Source organism: Bubalus bubalis, chromosome 3, assembly GCF_019923935.1.
Source record: "Bubalus bubalis isolate 160015118507 breed Murrah chromosome 3, NDDB_SH_1, whole genome shotgun sequence".
Classification (NCBI taxonomy): Eukaryota; Metazoa; Chordata; class Mammalia; order Artiodactyla; family Bovidae; genus Bubalus; species Bubalus bubalis.
In genome coordinates this window covers 2,067,591-2,087,363 of record NC_059159.1, presented here as the reverse complement: position 1 = coordinate 2,087,363, position 19,773 = coordinate 2,067,591, and the positions used below count along the sequence as shown (strand labels likewise).

Below are 19,773 nucleotides of genomic sequence, written 5' to 3'. Positions count from 1 at the left end.
CAGTCTCCTTAGCTTTTAGAGCAATACCTCACATGTGTAATTGCTGCGTGCGGCTGCCCTGTAGGCAAGAATCTAGTACAGCAGCTCCGGTTTTCCACAATCACATAGAGCTGCAGGGCGGTAAATATTTCACTTTAAGAAGGGGCCGAGTGTCCGTGTATCGAATCTGCATCTTTTTAGATGTGGTTTAACTTTTTTTTTAAATTGGAGGGTAACTGCTGTACCATCTTGTGTCGGCCTCTGCCACACACCAGCAGGGGTTTGACTTTTTAAATTAGTTTGATTTTGTCTCTTATCTCTGTGTCACTCTCTGATGGTATTTATAATATCTTTCATTGATGTAAGGATTTGTGTATTTTTGATACAATTTCCCACACTATCACACTGATTTACTTAGTTCTTAAGTAAAGCGGGATGTATTAATATTCAGCTTATAGGATAACAAGGCTCGAATTTAGATCAGGTGATTTTCCCAAAGTCACGCAGCTGGTCAGGGGTAAATTTTAACTTCTTTGTTCTCTTTGCCACTGCGTAGTGCTTAGAAATGAGGGGAAATTGTTGCTGGAGTATTGTTAATAGTGTAAGTCATGCATCAGTGGGCAGTTAGTGTGAAACCTCTGACCCCTTGCTCTCTCTGCTCTGTAATATGCCCTGAAAATGAAGGCCATTTATAGGGAATATAAATGAGGCTGGAATATAAGTGGAAGCAGATCACCATTTGTATAGAAATCAGGGTGTGTTGTGTCTTCCAGCTGTATACTAACTCTTATTTTATGTCTGTTATTAATACATACAAATAACTGAATTATTAGTATACACAGGGATCAAGACCATCCCCATGGAAAAGAAATGCAAAAGAGCAAAATGGCTGTCTGGGGAGGCCTTACAAATAGCTGTGAAAAGAAGAAAAGCAAAAAGCAAAGGAGAAAAGGAAAGATATAAACATCTGAATGCAGAGTTCCAAAGAATAGCAAGAAGAGATAAGAAAGCCTTCTTCAGCAATCAATGCAAAGAAATAGAGGAAAACAACCGAATGGGAAAGACTAGAGATCTCTTCAAGGAAATCAGAGATACCAAAGGAAAATTTCATGCAAAGATGGGCTCGATAAAGGACAGAAATGGTATGGACCTAACAGAAGCAGAAGATGTTAAAAAGAGATGGCAAGAATACACAGAAGAACTGTACAAAAAAGATCTTCACGACCCAGATAATCACAATGGTGTGATCACTGACCTAGAGCCAGACATCCTGGAATGTGAAGTCAAGTGGGCCTTAGAAAGCATCACTACAAACAAAGCTAGTGGAGGTGATGGAATTCCAGTTGAGCTATTCCAAATCCTGAAAGATGATGCTGTGAAAGTGCTGCACTCAATATGCCAGCAAATTTGGAAAACTCAGCAGTGGCCACAGGACTGGAAAAGGTCCGTTTTCATTCCAATCCCAAAGAAAGGCAGTGCCAAAGAATGCTCAAACTACCGCACAATTGCGCTCATCTCACACGCTAGTAAAGTAATGCTCAAAATTCTCCAAGCCAGGCTTCAGCAATATGTGAACCGTGAACTTCCTGATGTTCAAGCTGGTTTTAGAAAAGGCAGAGGAACAAGAGATCAAATTGCCAACATCCGCTGGATCATGGAAAAAGCAAGAGAGTTCCAGAAAAACATCTATTTCTGCTTTATTGACTATGCCAAAGCCTTTGACTGTATGGATCACAATAAACTGTGGGAAATTCTGAAAGAGATGGGAATACCAGACCACCTGACCTGCCTCTTGAGAAATTTGTATGCAAGTCAGGAGGCAACAGTTCGAACTGGACATGGAACAACAGACTGGTTCCAAATAGGAAAAGGAGTACGTCAAGGCTGTATACTGTCACCCTGTTTATTTAACTTATATGCAGAGTAGGTCATGAGAAATGCTGGACTGGAAGAAACGCAAGCTGGAATCAAGATTGCTGGGAGAATTATCAATAACCTCAGATATGCAGATGACACCACCCTTATGGCAGAAAGTGAAGGGGAACTAAAAAGCCTCTTGATGAAAGTGAAAGAGGAGAGTGAAAAAGTTGGCTTAAAGCTCAACATTCAGAAAACGAAGATCATGGCATCCGGTCCCATCACTTCATGGGAAATAGATGGGGAACCAGTGGAAACAGTGTCAGACTTTATTTTTCTGGGCTCCAAAATCACTGCAGATGGTGACTGCAGCCATGAAATTAAAAGACGCTTACTCCTGGGAAGGAAAGTTATGACCAACCTAGATAGCATATTCAAAAGCAGAGACATTACTTTGTCAACAAAGGTCCATCTAGTCAAGGCTGTGGTTTTTCCAGTGGTCATGTATGGATGTGAGAGTTGGACTGTGAAGAAAGCTGAGCACCGAAGAATTGATGCTTTTGAACTGTGGTGTTGGAGAAGACTCTTGAGAGTCCCTTGGACTGCAAGGAGATCCAACCAGTCCATTCTGAAGGAGATCAGCCCTGGGATTTCTTTGGAAGGAATGATGCTAAAGCTGAAACTCCAGTCCTTTGACCACTCATGTGAAGAGTTGACTCATTGGAAAAGACTCTGATGCTGGGAGGGATTGGGGGCAGGAGGAGAAGCGGACGACAGAGGATGAGATGGCTGGATGGCATCACCGACTCAATGGACGTGAGTCTGAGTGAACTCCGGGAGTTGGTGTTGGACAGGGAGGCCTGGCGTGCTGCGATTCATGGGGTCGCAAAGAGTCGGACACGACTGAGCGACTGATCTGATCTGAAAACATACGTATTAGTATTTAATATATTTAATGTAAATGTATTTTTTGCTTTTTAGGGTTCGCATCCATATATGGACACAGAGTCTCAGAAATAGATGAAATGTTTGAAGCCAGGAAAATGATCGGCATTTGTCCACAGCTAGACATACACTTTGATGTCCTGACGGTAGAGGAAAACTTGTCCATTTTGGCATCAATCAAAGGAATACCAGCCAATGATGTCATACAGGAAGTATGTTATCTGTGTAGAAACCATTACTCTTATTCACTATAAATTAGTAACCTTTTGCAGTAACCTGTGTAATGAAAATATGCTTGAAAATCTAAATATAAAAACCTCTTCTGAGCCAGTGAGCAGAAAGTCATCATAAAGAATCAGATGGAATTTGGAGCAAAAGTTGCAACGCATAGAAAACGTCCTCATTCCGTCTGGAGGACTCCAGTCTCTCCGTGTGGGTTTCTTTTCTTTTCACTCCTACCGGTTTCCCCTGCCAGACAAACGCATACACACTGAGCCTATGCACTGACCCCCTTCTCCCCACTGGCCAGGGATTACAGAAGTAAAACAGGCCCTCCCATCAGGAATCTTTTTTTTATTTCAAAATTATAGGTGGGTATGTGTCCAAATTGGGCTTCTCCTGGTGGGTCAGCAGTAAAGAATCTGCCTGCCAATGAAGGAGACATGGGTTCCATCCCTGGGTTGAGAAGATCCCGTGGAGGAGGACACGGCAACCCACTCCAGGGTCCCTGCCTGGAGAACCCCATGGGCTGTGGCCCGCCAGGCTCCTCTGTCCCTGGGGTTGCAGAGTCAGATGAGACTTAGTGACTAGACAACAGCAGCGATATGTCAAAGTTAAATTCTATACCGGGAGAACAGTTTAAAGGTTGATATTAAATTGGAACACTTAGAAAGTAGTGTTGATAATTATGTAAATAATGAGATTTAAACAACTTTTATTCACACTTGCCTTTCATAGGTGCAGAGAGTCTTACTGGATTTAGACATGCAGGCTATCAAGGATAATCAGGCTAAAAAGTTAAGTGGTGGCCAAAAAAGAAAACTGTCTTTAGGAATCGCTATTCTCGGGAACCCAAAGGTGAGCAGATAATAGTGTTGCCGATGAGATAGTTTTAAATTAATTTGAATAAAAAAGCAAGTTGTAGAAATATATACATAGACACAGTATATGAAACGTACATAAAATACTATACATTATTATGGATGTAATTATAATAATAAAGTTTTAAAACTGAAGTCAGAAAGATACACAACCTCTTGAAGACAGCAGTCATCTCTCAGAAGGGGAAGGGGTCAGATGGACTTCACTTATTTTTATTTCTCTGAAAAAAGATCTGAAGTAAACTAACATTTGTTACATTTCGGTGGTGGCTGTAGAAGTACTGTTCTGTTCCTCTCTGCAGTTTTCTGTACGTTTGTTACGGTTACAGTAATAATCTAATTCTGTCCTTATTGGACAGAATTGAAGGACTCGTCCACTGTTCTGTTGGCCTGCTTCTGCTCATGTCTGTTCCGTGCTGTTCTCAGTCCTGTAGAAGCTGGGCTGGGCCCTGGGTCAGAAGGCTTCCACGTGCCCGCCTGCAGCCAGGAGCCCTGGGGTCCTCCACCCTGCCCTGTTTACCCCGCTGCTGTGGCCGGGGCGGACCCGGGGTCCCGGCTCATGGCAGTCCCTCCTCCTCCATGTTTCTGAAATGAAAAATAGTCTTAAACTGCTTTCCTTGAGGTAATGTAGAACATAATCCTCTAACGAGCAGTTGTTACATCTACAGAATTTAACTGTTTAGCCAAAAGCGATACACTCAACATTGTTTCTCAGTTTATTTTTCAGTGTTTTGTTTCTCAGTTTATTTATCTGGTTGTTGTTATACTTACAACTTATATATTACAGACACTAGTCTTTTAAAATTAAGACCAAGAAAGGATTCACATGCCAAACTGATGACTTTTTAAATTGATGCTAACTCACGTGTGAGTGAAAAACTCAGATCTAATACATTTTAATACAGTAACTTTAAATGGGGAGGCTTTTCAGGGTCCACATAGATTTTATATACTTTCATTTTCCTGAGGCTTCCTTCCCTCCCCCACCCCTTTGCACGCAGGTGCTGCTGTTGGACGAGCCAACAGCTGGAATGGACCCGTGTTCTCGTCACATTGTCTGGAATCTTCTGAAACACAGAAAAGCGGACCGGGTGACAGTGCTTAGCACTCACTTCATGGATGAAGCCGACATTCTTGCTGGTGAGATTTGTTACTTGCTTTTTTAAAGGATGAGGTCTTGGGGCCAAATGGGAATTAGACATAGAAATGCTAAATTCTGAGGAGTAAATAAATTGTGCGTTTTTTACCAAAAAGGTATTATTATACTGCTTTTAAAATCACGTTTTCATGTTGGGGGCGAGCCCCTGACCCTCCAGGTTCAGCAATCTGCCACGAAAGCTTACAGGACCCCACGCAGTCCCACTCCCAGCATGAGTTACTACAGTGAAGCGGACAGGGTGCAGGGCAGGGTCAGCAGAGAGCAGAGGCTTTGCTGACCCTGTGTGGGAACCAGACACACTTCCAGGGGGCCCCTCCCACAGAATCGCCCAGGACGCACGCAGTTCCACCGTGTGGGAAGTTGTTTTAACAATGTAATGATAATTAATGTGATAATTTACCGTATTAACATTGGTGTCTCATAGGATAATCCAGAAAATGCAAATACTAGTTATTAATGCTGTCACAGATGGTAAAATTGAAACGCCAATCTCTCTTTGCAGATAGGAAGGCTGTCATATCACAAGGAATGTTAAAATGTGTTGGTTCTTCAATTTTTCTCAAAAGCAAATGGGGAATTGGCTACCGGCTGAGGTATCGTTCCTTCTTTTTTTTTTTTGAATTATTTTTGTTTATTAAATTTTTGGCTGCAGGGTCTCCCCTGCTGTGCGGGCTTCCCCCATTTTCCGCGAGCAGGGGCTGCTGTTCAGCGCGGTGTGCGGCTTCTCATCGCCGTGGCCTCGCGTGCGGAGCTCAGGCTTTAGGGCGCGCAGGCTTCAGTAGTGCGGCTCCTCGGCACGGGCGCAGTGGTTGTGATGCGCACGGCTTAGCTGCTCCCGGGCATAGGGGACCTTCTTGGATTCGGGATCAAACCCGTGTCTCCTGCTTTGGCAGTTGGATTCTTTACCACTGAGCCAGCAGGGAAGCCCTGTGGCACAGACTTTTGCTAAAAGCATTCAGAATTTACTTTGGGCTGTTCAGAGTCATCATAAGAAATCATGGTTTTGGTTTTCTCCAGCATGTACATAGACAGATACTGTGCCACAGAATCTCTTTCTTCTCTGGTTAAACAACATATACCTGCGGCCACTTTGTTGCAACAGAATGAGCAGCAACTTGTGTACAGCTTGCCTTTCAAGGACATGGACAAATTTTCAGGTATTCCCTACTTCTGGTTTCATGATTGCTAAACTAAGATCCTGCCTTGGGAACCAGTACTCTTAATTTACTTGGTTTTTTACTTGGTTTATTTTTCTGTGTAATATTTACATGCTCCCAGGTACCCAGAGTTAATATTCTGTTTTTATTTTACTTTTGGCAACCAGAAATGCTGTAAGCCAGCGTCTCTTTTTTTTTTCATAAATGTCATGCAAGAAATTCCTAACTAGTATGTTAACTTATGTAAATAATTGCTTGTGTTATCAGGAAAGAAACTGCTCCCTTTGTAGGTCCCCTGGGAATAAGAATATAAATATACACACATATATACATACACACGTGCATACAAATATGTACACACATACATACACACATGCACTCACACGCATACAAATGTGTACACACATATATACCCATGCAAATGTGTATATACACAAATGTGTACACATATACACACAACACACACATATATATGGTTGTGTAAGCCCTCAGTTGCCTTTTCAGTTTCATGATTTCATAACGAATTACATTATTATACAGTAAACTCTTGAATTATCTTATTTGTAGCCTTAATTTTCTGCATTCTGATGAGGAACTCAAGCTCAGTCTCCTTTATCTGTTGAGGGATCTCTTAATAACCATAAGGATATTACTGCTGAATATAAGTTATACAGAAATCCCATCGCATTCCTATAGTTAGGTAGAAATTTTCTATGTTAGTTGAATTAGTTTGAAGAAAAGGAATCACTAATTAACTTAAGTGTACATGTCAACGTAGTGTACTCTGCCTATCATTCTGTCTGTAAAACATTCCTTAGTTTTAATTTATGTCATGGTTCACATCTAACAGGTACGTGTCCCTGAGCAGCATTCTGTGGGGCCCTCAGCAATTTCTAGGAATGTTGAAGGGGTTCTGAGACCAGAAAGTTTGGGAACCATGGTGGCAGCACAGTAAATTCGTCCTTTTCTACTTTTAAAGGGCATTCGAGAATCATTCGTGACGGCATGCTTAGCTACACAAAGTTCTTTCATTTTTTTCCTTTTAGGCTTATTTTCTGCTCTAGACAGTCATTCAAACTTAGGTGTTATTTCTTATGGTGTCTCCATGACGACTTTGGAAGATGTATTCTTAAAGCTAGAAGTTGAAGCGGAAATTGACCAAGCAGGTAAAAACAAATCTAACAGAACATTTCAGGCAGTGAACGAGACAGGTAGTGATCCAGACAGTGATTGTGTAAGCATGTGGAATGTCTACTTGGGGAAAGAAAGGGTAGGAGTAAGCAGGTAAATAAGTAGCTCCGATGTTTACGGGTAGTGGTAGGCGCTGTGAAGGAAAGTGGGGCGGTCTGGGGAAGCAGGTAACTTAGGTTGTATCTCAGGGGAATGTGAGGAGACGATACTTAAAGTGAGATCCAGAGGCAGGAAAGGTCAGGTTGTATTGCAGAGCCTCCCAGGTAGAGGGAGTGCCGCCATAGCAGTGTTGACTCAGGAATGGGTTGGATGTTTTTGGTGACAGAGAAAGGCTGCCAGAGCGCCAGGGAGAGCATGGCGTGAGGAGCTCGGAGGTGCAGGCAAGGGAGGGGCATGTGCAGCCCCCGAAGCTCTGCAAGAGCGCTCCGTGTGGCTCTGTGCTGTGTGATGTGCAGCTCGCAGAGAGTTCCAGAGCAAAGGGACAACATGAGCTGATACGCTTCTTCAACAAGCACATTCCGGCTGTTGGATGATGGATGGATTTTGAAGGAAGTCTGGAAGCAGGAAGAGCGGTCAGAAAGCTATTACTGCTGATCCTTGTTTGAACTTGGATGGCTGTGAAAACTGGGAAACACAAACAGATTTGGGTCCTGTTAGAGGCATGGTGGTGACCTACTGCTGGGCTCCTGTCGGGGGCTGGGGAAGGGTGGAGTCAAGAAGGTGTCTAAGCTTTCAGCCTGAGAATTGGAAATGGAATCGCCGTTTCCTGACCAAAGGGGAGCAGCCAGTTCCTGGAAAGAAGGATTCCAGGCGTGATTTCGTTTGTGTTGTTTGAGACGCTTGGTAGACATCCCTGTGAGATGCCCATGGGCTGTGACGCACATGCTTAGAGCCAGGAGAGGCTGCTAGGGCCAAAGACACGCACTCTGCGGCCCCTTGTGTGTAGACGGCCCCTTAGACGGAGTAGAGGGGCCGCCCGAGCGTGGGCAGTGAAGGGCAGGAAGCGCTGGTGGGAAGGCACCATTATTGCGCTTTCTTTCTTCACAAGAGAGGCGGGAACCAGGACCACGTGGTGTTTAAGGAAAGAAGGCGGTTGCTTCTTGCTGATCGCTGTGAGAATTGGGTGATAACAGAAAGGGTGGTTTTGGTAACGTAGAAGATGGAGAAACTTGGAAGTGCGGAAGCCGGTCGTGAGCTTGACGTACCGTCAATGGCGCGGCTGAGATGAGTGCGTCTCAGGGTGAGGCTGAGTGGAGGGTTGACCGCAGCAGGGTGGGTGTGGGGTGGTCCTCTCGGTCGTGGAGGAAAGTCACTTTACGATGAGAACGTGGTGTCAGACTGTAATCTTCCTGTTGGTTTTTTAATTGGAGGGAAGTTGCGGTACAGTGTTGTCTGTGTCCGCTGCACATGAGGTAGATCAGCTGAGTGCATGTGTGCCCCTCCCCACCTCCCCGGCCCAGCCTCTCGGTCGTCGCAGAGCCCCGAGCCGAGCCTCCCTGCTGTGCGGCTTCTTCCACTAGCTGCCTGTTTACACGTGGTAGCTATGCATGTCCACACTGCTTTCCCCATTTGTCCCTCTCTCTCCTTCCCCCACTGTGTCTGTAAGTCCCTCCTTTATATAGTGATTAGAGAAGGAAAGCTCACAGGAAGTCTCTAGATCTCAGACAGCTGGAGAGGTGCGGGCATTCGTCAGTTCGATGGAGTTGAGCAGAGACACAGGTGTGGGAGCAGGGGCGACAGAGGGAGTCTGCGTCAGGACGCCGTGCGCTGTCGGTGAGCAGGTGTGATCCTGGGGCTGACAGAGCACGCCACGCGGAAGGCGCTCGTGTGTGTGGTGCTAACAGCCTGAGGGACACAAGGCGGTTTCTAGAAAATGTCTGTGTCGTGGGAATGGAGATAAGAGGCTTGTGCTCTGTTCAGGTGTTGCTGGCTTTTTCTACAGCACCTTTAAGTCCTTCTTCATGCTGAAGCCAGTCTTCATCTCCTTTTATTATTTTTCACATCTTTTAATTTTGAATCACTCTTTTTTATCCCCATCAAGACGTTTCACCTGGTTTCAGTCTCTTGGCATCAACCATATAACGTGTCTCTTACTTATATATATTCTGGTTTCTTTTACTTAATATAATGCTTGTAAGATCAAGCTGTTACAGTTATACAATAGTTTGTTCACTTTCGTAGCTTTACACTGTTCTGTTACAGGTGAACTTCATGGCTTTTTATGCTCTCGCCTGTTGATGGACATGTGGGTTCCGTCCCACGTGTGGCTGCTGGGTAGGGCACTGGCTACAGATGTTCTTGTCCGTGTGTTTCCGTGAGCCTCTGCATCTAATTCTGTTGGGCTCCTACCAGAGAGAGCACGTCCTGGTCATGAGCTGTGCACACGTTCAGTTTCGATCTTGTAGCCAAAGTCCGTGACAGCCCCTCCGTCCCGTGTCGCTCCCCACCAGGCATGTGCTGCTTTGAAATTTACATGCTTCAAGAAGGTTTCCATCTTCTGAAGGGCGATAACATAACTTTCCATCCTTCTGTTTCGGCACATAGATTACAGCGTGTTTTCTCAGCAGCCGCAAGAGGAAGAGTTGGATTCAAAATCCTTCGACGAGATGGAGCAGAGCTTGCTTATTCTCTCCGAAAGTAAGGCTGCTCTGGTGAGCGCCAAGGGCCTCTGGAGGCAGCAGGTGTTCACCATCGCCAGGTTTCACTTCCTCAACTTGAGACGTGAAAGCAAGTCCCTGAGATCTGTGTAAGCACAGGCACTCTCCTGCCCGAGGAGCTGGGGTTTTTTCAATTTAAGATTTTTCTTTCTTTTTCTTTTTTTATTTTTTAATGGGAGGAAAATTGCTTTACAGTGTTGTATTGGTTTCTGCTGTACCACAGCCTGAATCAGCCCTAAGTATACATAAGTCCCCTCCCTCCAAGCCACCCTGTATCAGCCGTAACAGGAACACACTGAGTCGCTTCTATGAGGTGGGAGAGCCTTCCGCCTGTTGCACAGAGCAAAGTGAGTCAGAAAGAGAAACGCGAGTAACGCTAGTAACACATATCTGTGGAATCCTGAAACGTGGCACAGATGAGCCTGCTCACAGGGGAGGAGCAGAGGCCCAGATGCAGATGACGGGCCTGTAGACGCAGGTTCGGGGCGGGGCGGCAAGGGGAGAGAGTGGCCCCAACATCACGTACTCTCGTGGGAAGCAGAGAGCTGGTGAGAAGCTTCTTTTTCAAATGAGTACCTTTTAACTGTCATGGAAAGGAAGATTATTTTGTATATTTACATGTTAATATGCTTTCAATTGTATTTTTTTTTCCTTTCAGGTTGCTTCTACTTTTAATATTTTTCACAGTTCAGATTTTCATGTTTTTGGTACATCACTCTTTGAAAAATGCTGTGGTTCCCATCAGACTTGTTCCAGACTTATACTTCCTCAAACCCGGAGATCAACCCGATAAATACAGAACCAGTCTGCTCCTTCAGAACTCCACTGGTGAGAGTGTGTGAAGGTTTGTGAGCGTGTGCTTGTCCGCCTGGGGTGAGGGGTAGACATAGGTCAGAGATTTGGATTTTAGAAATACACCTAAGATAAAGGCATGGTCTGTCTGCACAAACCTACGTTAAATAAAACCCCTCATTGATGCTGAGTAATAGATTAAGGAAATTTTGGTTTAAGTGTTCAGTTCAGTCGCTTAGTCATGTCCGACTCTTTGCCCCATGGACTGCAGCACGCCAGGCCTCCCTGTCCATCACCAACTCCTGGAGCCTACTCAAACTCATGTCCATTGAGTCGGTGATGCCATCCAGCCATCTTATCCTCTGTCGTCCCCTTCTCCTCCCACCCTCGATCTTTCCCAGCATCAGGGTCTTTTCAAAAGAGTCAGCTCTTCACATCAGGTGGCCAAAGTATTGGACTTTCAGCTTCAGCATCAGTCCTTCCAGTGAACACCCAGGACTGATCAAACACTTTTTAAAATATCTTGATATATGTTGTTGATACTCATAAAATTTCCTTTTTTAATAGTGGCATTATTCTCAGAGCAGCGTAATTCATCTCAAAAGTTTATAATGAGCAAAAGAAACTTCAGAACTTGAAAACTCTTTAGAGTTACGACATACAATATTTAATGTACTTACATATCTACAAAGAAGTGTTTAAACAGTTTTTAAGGACTATCTGAAAAATTAGAATAAAGGACAGTTGTCATGGAAATCTCTATAATCAAATACACTGAATTTACAGTGGATATTTTTGGATTTGTTATTATTTTTATCACATAAGTATCCAGTATGAAAGAAAATTTAAAGCCCATGGCTTTGAGCAAAGCTCAGAATAAAATTTTAAAAACCCAATAAACAAGACTTTGATTTTCAAAACGTTAAAACCTAATTCAGAATTTGACGTGAATTAGATGTTGCTACAACATCTCCTATCTGTGTAGATGGTTTATTGTCCCAAGGTTCTTGAGGAGGAAGTTAAAGTGAGCTAACAATACAAATTTTCAGTACAACACAAGCGGCTTCTTTGCTTATCTTGCCGAAACACATTGGAGAGTTGCATTTCTTGGACTCCTTGTACACTCACAAATTCTCTGTAGTTTAACACTTCCCAGCACTTCACCTATATTCTCATATCTTTCCTTTTTGATTCACTATCAGCCAAAAACTTTTGCCCTGCATTATAATCACAGTTTGGGATGATTACAGACGACTGTTAAAATCATCGCTCCTAAATTCTAACTATCAGTTTATGATGTAACCTCTCTTCTTTTGGAGGAAGAAGGTATGTAGTGATAGAAAACACACTTGAATAGAAAGCGTTGTGTTTTTCATTTCTTTCATTAGAATTCTTGTTCTGGTTTTAATATCCACTCCACGTTGCTGAAATGCAGGACCACATGGAGCCCTACACTGTGACGCTGTGACCGTTTTTTGGTATTTGAGGAATTGTATGTCATCTCAAGTATTTCTGCCTGGATTTCACTCTCACTGATCTCCAAAAATTCTAGTGGTTTCAAGGTTTTGTCCCATTTGATATTTTTAAGTATATCTAGAATTACTTACACTATCAGTCTGTCTGTCTCTCCACGTATCTGTCCATCCACCCAGCCATCTACCTATCGGTCTATTTATCTGTCTATCTCACATCTCCCAGGCCTTGCTGTTGGTCCTAAAGGTTCATTTCCTCTAGGAATCATGGCCTCTGAGTCTGTGTCTTGGTGGGCACCCTACCCTCCTGGCGAGGCTTTCTGTATCATGGGTGATGCAGTGCTGTCTCGAGAAGACAGAACCGCTCTAGTATTTGGAAATGGGAGGTGGTTAACACTGGATTAGAGTAGAGACCATATCCCAGGAAGCGCCCGTCTCTCTGACACTAAAATGCATGTTAACACACTCGATTACAGTAGAGACCGTATCACTGGAAGGGCCCTTCTCTCTGACTCTGAATCAAGTGTTGTTAATGCACTGAATCAGTAGAGACCGTATCACTGGAAGCGTCTGTCTCTCTAACACTAAAACACTTATTGTTAACACACTGGATCAGGAGTAGAGACCATGTCACAGGAAGCGCCCGTCTCTCTGAACCTGAAACTTGTGTTGTTAACACACTGGATTTGGAGTAGAGACCATATCACAGGAAGGGCCCTTCTCTCTGACTCTGAATCATGTGCTGTTAACGCACTGAATCAGTAGAGATCATGTCACAGAAGCGCCCGTCTCTGACACTAAAACACTTGTTGCTGAGTCTGAGCTACCGGCTGTACCACTCAGTCACCCATAGAGTTTTCATTTGTTTGATTTTGGTTCCTCTCAAATTCACACTCGTTCTTGCTTGAATCCTGGCCTTTCCGGTGATGGACAGAGAACTCTTCCCACTCCCCAGGTGTTATGGTACAGGCTAGGCTTCGGGCAGGACACGGCATCTCCCTTGGGCTCCACGCGTCCTGAAGGCTGTAGATGGAGACCTGCATCTGAGTGTCACTGTTTGAAGGCAGTTGACGTCCATACAGTTTGTTCAGAACACTCAGCAGCCCTCCAGGTGGGATGTTACCTAACCCTGACCCTGGCTTCGGCATCTCTGAGCCTGGTAGGTTACCTCGTTACATAAAATTGCCAGGTGGACTTTTGTTCTCACAAAAGTCTGGTTGGAGCAGTCTTCAGCCGGATTTCTTATGTGATGGGCCACTTTCAGCGTGAGTCACGGCAGCAGCAGCAGCAGCTGAGCGTGGCACAGTTGCTGCGTGTCAGCCTCTGCTCTGAGGTCAGTGTGCATCGATGTGGGTTTGGATTCAGCAGACAGGCTGCAGAGCCAGTGTTCTTACTCACGTCTTACCTAACAGGAAAAAGGTCTTCAGAAAGGAGCGCTTTGCAACATTATTAAAAGCCCATGTCTGTTTTTCATTTAAGCTAATGGTTTATCATTTGCTTCTTTTCTGATACCAGACTCGGATATCAGTGACCTTCTTAGCTTTTTCACAAATCAGAACATAATGGTGACGATGTTTAATGACACTGACTACATGTCCGCCGCTCCCCACAGCGCAGCTCTGAACGTGGTGCGGTCAGAAAGGGTGAGAGCATTGCATGTGATTGAAGTCTTTCCTCTAAAATTAATCGTTTGCTGATTGACCTTATGAGTTGGAAATTAAAATTTACTTTGGGAAATAGCTTGCTGTGTTTACTTGTAATATATTTTATGCCATGATGGAAAACCAATATATAAAGCTATGAGGAATACAATTATATTTATCATATTTTTTTTGCTTAAAATATCAGAATATCTAGATTCCAAATTAGGTTATTTTTATCTATCATTAAGTATTATTTCTATGATTTGTTGCATCAGTTTTAAATATAGTTGGTGAGAATTAACTTCAGTTCAGTTCAGTCGCTCAGTTGTGTCCGACTCTTTGCGACCCCATGAATCGCAGCACACAGGCCTCCCTGTCCATCACCAACTCCCGGAGTTCACTCAAACTCACGTCCATCGAGTCGGTGATGCCATCCAGCCATCTCATCCTCTGTTGTCCCCTTCTCCTCCTGCCCCCAGCCCCTCCCAGCATCAGAGTCTTTTCCAGTGAGTCAACTCTTCACAGGAGGTGGCCAAAGTACTGGAGTTTCAGCTTTAGCATCATTCCTTCCAAAGAACACCCAGGGCTGATCTCCTCTAGAATTGACTGGTTGGATCTCCTTGCAGTCCAAGGGACTCTCAAGAGTCTTCTCCAACACCACAGTTCAAAAGCATCAATTCTTCGGCGCTCAGCTTTCTTCACAGTCCAACTCTCACATCCGTACATGACCACTGGAAAAACCACAGCCTTGACTAGATGGACCTTTGTTGACAAAGTAATGTCTCTGCTTTTGAATATGCTATCTAGGTTGGTCATAACTTTCCTTCCCAGGAGTAAGCGTCTTTTAATTTCATGGCTGCAGTCACCATCTGCAGTAATTTTGGAGCCCAGAAAAATAAAGTCTGACACTGTTACCACTGTTTCCCCATCTATTTCCCATGAAGTGATGGGACCAGATGCCACGATCTTTCTTTTCTGAATGTTGAGCTTTAAGCCAACCTTTTCACTCTCCTCTTTCACTTTCATCAAGAGGCTCTTTAGTTCCTCTTCACTTTCTGCCATAAGGGTGGTATCATCTGCATATCTGAGGTTATTGCTATTTCTCCCGGCAATCTTGATTCCAGCTTGTGCTTCTTCCAGCCCAGCGTTTCTCATCATGTACTCTGCATATAAGTTAAATAAACTAATACAGTTATGTAAAGTTTAAAAATAAAATAAAATTAATTAATAAAAATAAATAAATAAATAAATAAGCAGGGTGACAGTATACAGCCTTGATGTACTCCTTTTCCTATTTGGAACCAGTCTGTTGTTCCATGTCCAGTTCGAACTGTTGCTTCCTGACCTGCATATAAGTTTCTCAAGAGGCAGGTCAGGTGGTCTGGTATCCCCATCTCTTTCAGAATTTTCCACAATTTATTGTGATCCACACAGTCAAAGGCTTTGGCATAGTCAATAAAACAGAAATAGATGTTTTTCTGGAACTCTCTTGCTTTTTCAATGATCCAGCAGATGTTGGCAATTTGATCTCTTGTTCCTCTGCCTTTTCTAAAACCAGCTTGACCATCTGGAAGTTCACAGTTCACGGATTACTGAAGCCTGGCTTGGAGAATTTTGAGCATTACTTTACTAGCGTGTGAGATGAGTGCAATTGTGCAGTAGTTTGAGCATTCTTTGGCACTGCCTTTCTTTGGGATTGGAATGAAAACTGACCTTTTCCAGTCCTGTGGTCACTGCTGAGTTTTCCAAATTTGCTGGCATATTGAGTGCAGCACTTTCACAGCATCATCTTTTAGGATTTGAAATAGCTCAACTGGAATTCCATCACCTCCACTAGCTTTGTTTGTAGTGATGCTTTCTAAGGCCCACTTGACTTCACATTCCAGAATGTCTGGCTCTAGGTGAGTGTGAGTGAGCATAACATCGTGATTATCTGGGTTGTGAAGATCTTTTTTGTATAGTTCTTCTGTGTATTCTTGCCACCTCTTCTTAATATCTTGTGCTTCTGTTAGGTTCATACCATTTCTGTCCTTTATCAAGCCCATCTTTGCATGAAATGTTCCCTTGGTATCTCTAATTTTCTTGAGGAGATCTCTAGTCTTTCCCATTCTGTTGTTTTCCCCTATTTCTTGGCATTGATCGCTAAGGAAGGCTTTCTTATCTCTTCTTGCTATTCTTTGGAACTCTGCATTCAGATGCTTATATCTTTCGTTTTCTCCTTTGCTTTTCGCTTCTCTTCTTTTCACAGCTATTTGTAAGGCCTCCCCAGACAGTCATTTTGCTCTTTTGCATTTCTTTTTCATGGGGATGGTCTTGATCCCTGATTCCTGTACAATGTCACGAACCTCTGTCCATAGTTCATCAGGCACTCTATCTATCAGATCTAGGCCCTTAAGTCTATTTCTCACTTCCACTGTATAATCATAAGGGATTTGATTTAGGTCACACCTGAATGGTCTAGTAGTTTTCCCTACTTTCTTCAATTTAAGTCTGAATTTGGCAATAAGGAGTTCATGATCTGAGCCACAGTCAGCTCCTGGTCTTGTTTTTGCTGAGTGTATAGAGCTTCTCCATCTTTGGCTGCAAAGAATATAGTCAGTCTGATTTCCGTGTTGACCATCTGGTGATGTCACGTGTAGGGTCTTCTCTAACTTAGCTGGTGAGAAAAGCAATCATGTTCATGTGCTGGGTACACAGCATCATACATCCATTTACATATATGCTATGTATAACAACTCTCTTTTTTTGAATTGTAGGACTATGTTTTTACTGCTGTTTTCAACAGTTCTATGGTTTACTCTTTACCCGTGTTGATGAATATCATTAGTAACTACTATCTTTACCATTCAAACGTCACTGAAAGCATCCAGGTCTGGAATACCCCATTCTTTCAGGTGAGCAAATGTGGAAGAGTGTGTGTGTGTGTGTGTGTGTGTGTGTGCTTGTGTGTGTGTGTGTGTGTGTGTGTGTGTATGAAATAACCAGTGATAATAACAAATGAAACCTATAGACATTCATCTTGTGATGTCTCCTCTTCTTAAAACTTGAGTTGGGGGTGGTTCACATCCTGGGTCTGGGGTCTGCTGCAGGACCGGCTCAGGTTGGAAGACGGCTTTGCTGAGAGTGGTTCTGGGTAGTTTGTTTGGGGCACCCGCTGGTTACCAGGTTGTCTGAAGCATCTGCTGTCTGCACCTGGATCCACGGGCCTGACGGAGCCACAATCCACCCTGCTGGGAATATGAAGCTCCTGGCTCCACCGGTAACTGAGCTTGGGCGTGACTTTCCTAGTGGAAAAGAGGAGTCTCCAGGATGCCTGCTGGCTTATAGTCCAGGCATCAGTGAAGACTTTGTGAGAGTCACGTTCATTGCTAGAACCACTCGGGCACAGGTTAACTGCACTTCACGTGCACTATTGTTTTTAAATAAATGGTGAATGTTAATTAATATGCTATATTATCCTGTATACATCTGTAAGAACACAAAAGTACAATAATTTGCCCAGGATCACACAGCTATTTAATGAGCACCAAGTTGGTGATGAAAGTGAAAGAGCAAAGTGAAAAAGTTGGCTTAAAGCTCAACATTCAGAAAATTAAGATCATGGCATCCAGTCCCATCACTTCATGGGAAATAGATGGGGAAACAGTAGAAACAGTGGCTGACTTTATTTTGCGGGGCTCCCGAGTCACTGCAGATGGTGATTGCAGCCATGAAATTAAAAGACACTTACTCCTTGGAAGGAAAGTTATGACCACCCTAGACAGCATATTCAAAAGCAGAGACATTACTTTACCAACAAAGGTCCATCTAGTCAAGGCTTTGGTTCTTCCAGTGGTCATGTATGGATGTGAAAGTTGGAGTATAAAGAAAGCAAGCCCTGAAGAATTGATGCTTTTGAACTGTGGTGTTGGAGAAGACTCTTGAGAGTCCCTTGGACTGCAAGGAGATCTAACCAGTCCATCCTAAAGGAGATCAGTCCTGGGTGTTCGTTGGAAGGACTGGTGTTGAAGCTGAAACTCCAGTACTTTGGCCACCTCATGCAAAGAGCTGACTCATTTGAAAAGATCCTGATGCTGGGAAAGATTGAGGGCAGAAGGAGAAGGCAAAACACAGGATGAGATGGTTGGATGGCATCACCGACTCGATGGACATGGGTTTGGGTAAACTCTGGGAGTTGGTGATGGACAGGGAGGCCTGGTGTGCTGCAGTTCATGGGGTCGCGAAGAGTCGGCCCCCGACTGAGCGACTGCACTGGAGTTGGCACTGGAGCCGCTGCATGTTAACTACTCTGCACCTGTCTCTTCACAGAGACTTTGTCCAGGGCTGGTACCCTGGTGTGTTTCTTCAGTTCTGATGGGCTGTTAGAAAGTATTTAGTAACTTGATATAAAGTGATCCTCCATTCTGTTTCTCACTCTGAGGTTGTCTTTCAGGAAATCACAGACATCGTTTTCAAAATCGAGCTGTACTTCCAAGCAGCTTTACTTGGGGTTATTGTTACCGCAATGCCTCCTTACTTCGCCATGGAAAATGCAGAGAATCACAAGGTAATGACTCAGTTAAAAATCACAGGTGCAATTGACTGCTAAGAATTCTCAGACAAAAAAAAAAAAAAGAATTCTCAGACAAGAGACTGAGCTTTTCTGTGTGAGTGCAAGACTTATGTGCAGCTGTTATTTCGAGAGTAAGTAAATGGAGCATAAGTATGTTTATTACAGTAAGAGTAACAACTGTCACTTATTATTTGCACGCTTGTCGTGCACTTTAAAAGTGTTCCAGGGTGCGGATCTGAACTGTTTCAGCTTTGACTGTTATGAACTAAGCTGCTCTGGACGTTTGCTGCAGGCTCCTGGGTGAACGTGTTTTCTTTTCTCTGGCGTGAACGCCTGTGAGCACACCTGCCGTGTCACATGGTGATCACATGTTTAGTTCCATAAGACATCGTTGATCTGTTTTTCAGGGTGGATAAAAGCCTTTTACACTCCCACCAGCAGCGTATGAGGGACAGTAACGTGAATTTTCAAAAAATGATTGTATTTGACGTGCTTTATGTTTTTATATGTATATTGGAATTAATATTTTTGTTCCTGTGTTCATTGAACACTAATGTTGTCCGCTTATAAAATCATTTCTTCTTTTTAACTAATGTTTATAGCCCAGAAAATCATTTCTTCTTCTTAACAAATGTTTATATCCCTCTTTCATCCTCTGTGGCCAGCTCTTTCATATCAGACATTGAATTACTAGGAGTAGATTTTTTTTTATTATGAGTAGATGTTTTTATAGATGACAAAAATCACCTGAACAGGATTGTTAGGTATTTGCATTTATGGAAGATCTTAAAATTTCAAATTATATAATGAGAATGTTAGGAAAACAATGATTGTTTAAATTTTCACCTGTTCATACAGGTGAAAATGGTATTCCCTCGTGGTAATAATCACAATTGACACTCTTGTTCTACACACGAATGCATAAGAGGTTTCAGATGCATCCACGTACAAGTTTCACACTTAAGCTGAAAGCCCTGTGTAAGTCTGATGATACTCGGCCATTTATTAGTGTTTTCATGAAAGGTCAATGTTTAAAAGTAAGCATCCTGTTTCCTAAACATGTTTTTTCTGTTTCACAGAATTTCAGAACAGTCTCATTTCGGCAGCTCGCTGTTTGCTCAACTGTGACTCCCGTGGCCCTTTTATTTTATTTTAGCTTTGTTTCTTAGCGGCACTGCTGCGTTCTGATGCTGAAAAATGCTGCTGAGATTGTTATTTCTCAGAAACAATGAACCAGATTAAAGGCTAAATGGAATTTATATTTAGCTG

At 43.3% G+C, this 19,773-nt stretch overlaps 1 protein-coding gene across 4 annotated transcripts in view; it reads left to right on the top strand.

The window, feature by feature from the left end:
• The window catches only part of ABCA5 (ATP binding cassette subfamily A member 5), a 65,744-nt gene that overhangs the window by 33,065 nt on the left and 12,906 nt on the right, over positions 1-19,773 (top strand). For all 4 annotated transcript variants that reach the window (XM_044938505.2, XM_025279379.3, XM_025279381.3 and 1 more), the window contains 11 exons: positions 2,818-2,993; positions 3,739-3,858; positions 4,883-5,021; positions 5,543-5,633; positions 6,058-6,197; positions 7,244-7,363; positions 9,933-10,134; positions 10,704-10,873; positions 13,825-13,952; positions 16,709-16,846; positions 18,385-18,498. In XM_044938505.2, coding sequence (XP_044794440.2) covers positions 2,818-2,993; positions 3,739-3,858; positions 4,883-5,021; positions 5,543-5,633; positions 6,058-6,197; positions 7,244-7,363; positions 9,933-10,134; positions 10,704-10,873; positions 13,825-13,952; positions 16,709-16,846; positions 18,385-18,498 — 1,538 coding nt within the window. The remainder of the gene's footprint in view (positions 1-2,817; positions 2,994-3,738; positions 3,859-4,882; positions 5,022-5,542; positions 5,634-6,057; positions 6,198-7,243; positions 7,364-9,932; positions 10,135-10,703; positions 10,874-13,824; positions 13,953-16,708; positions 16,847-18,384; positions 18,499-19,773) is intronic.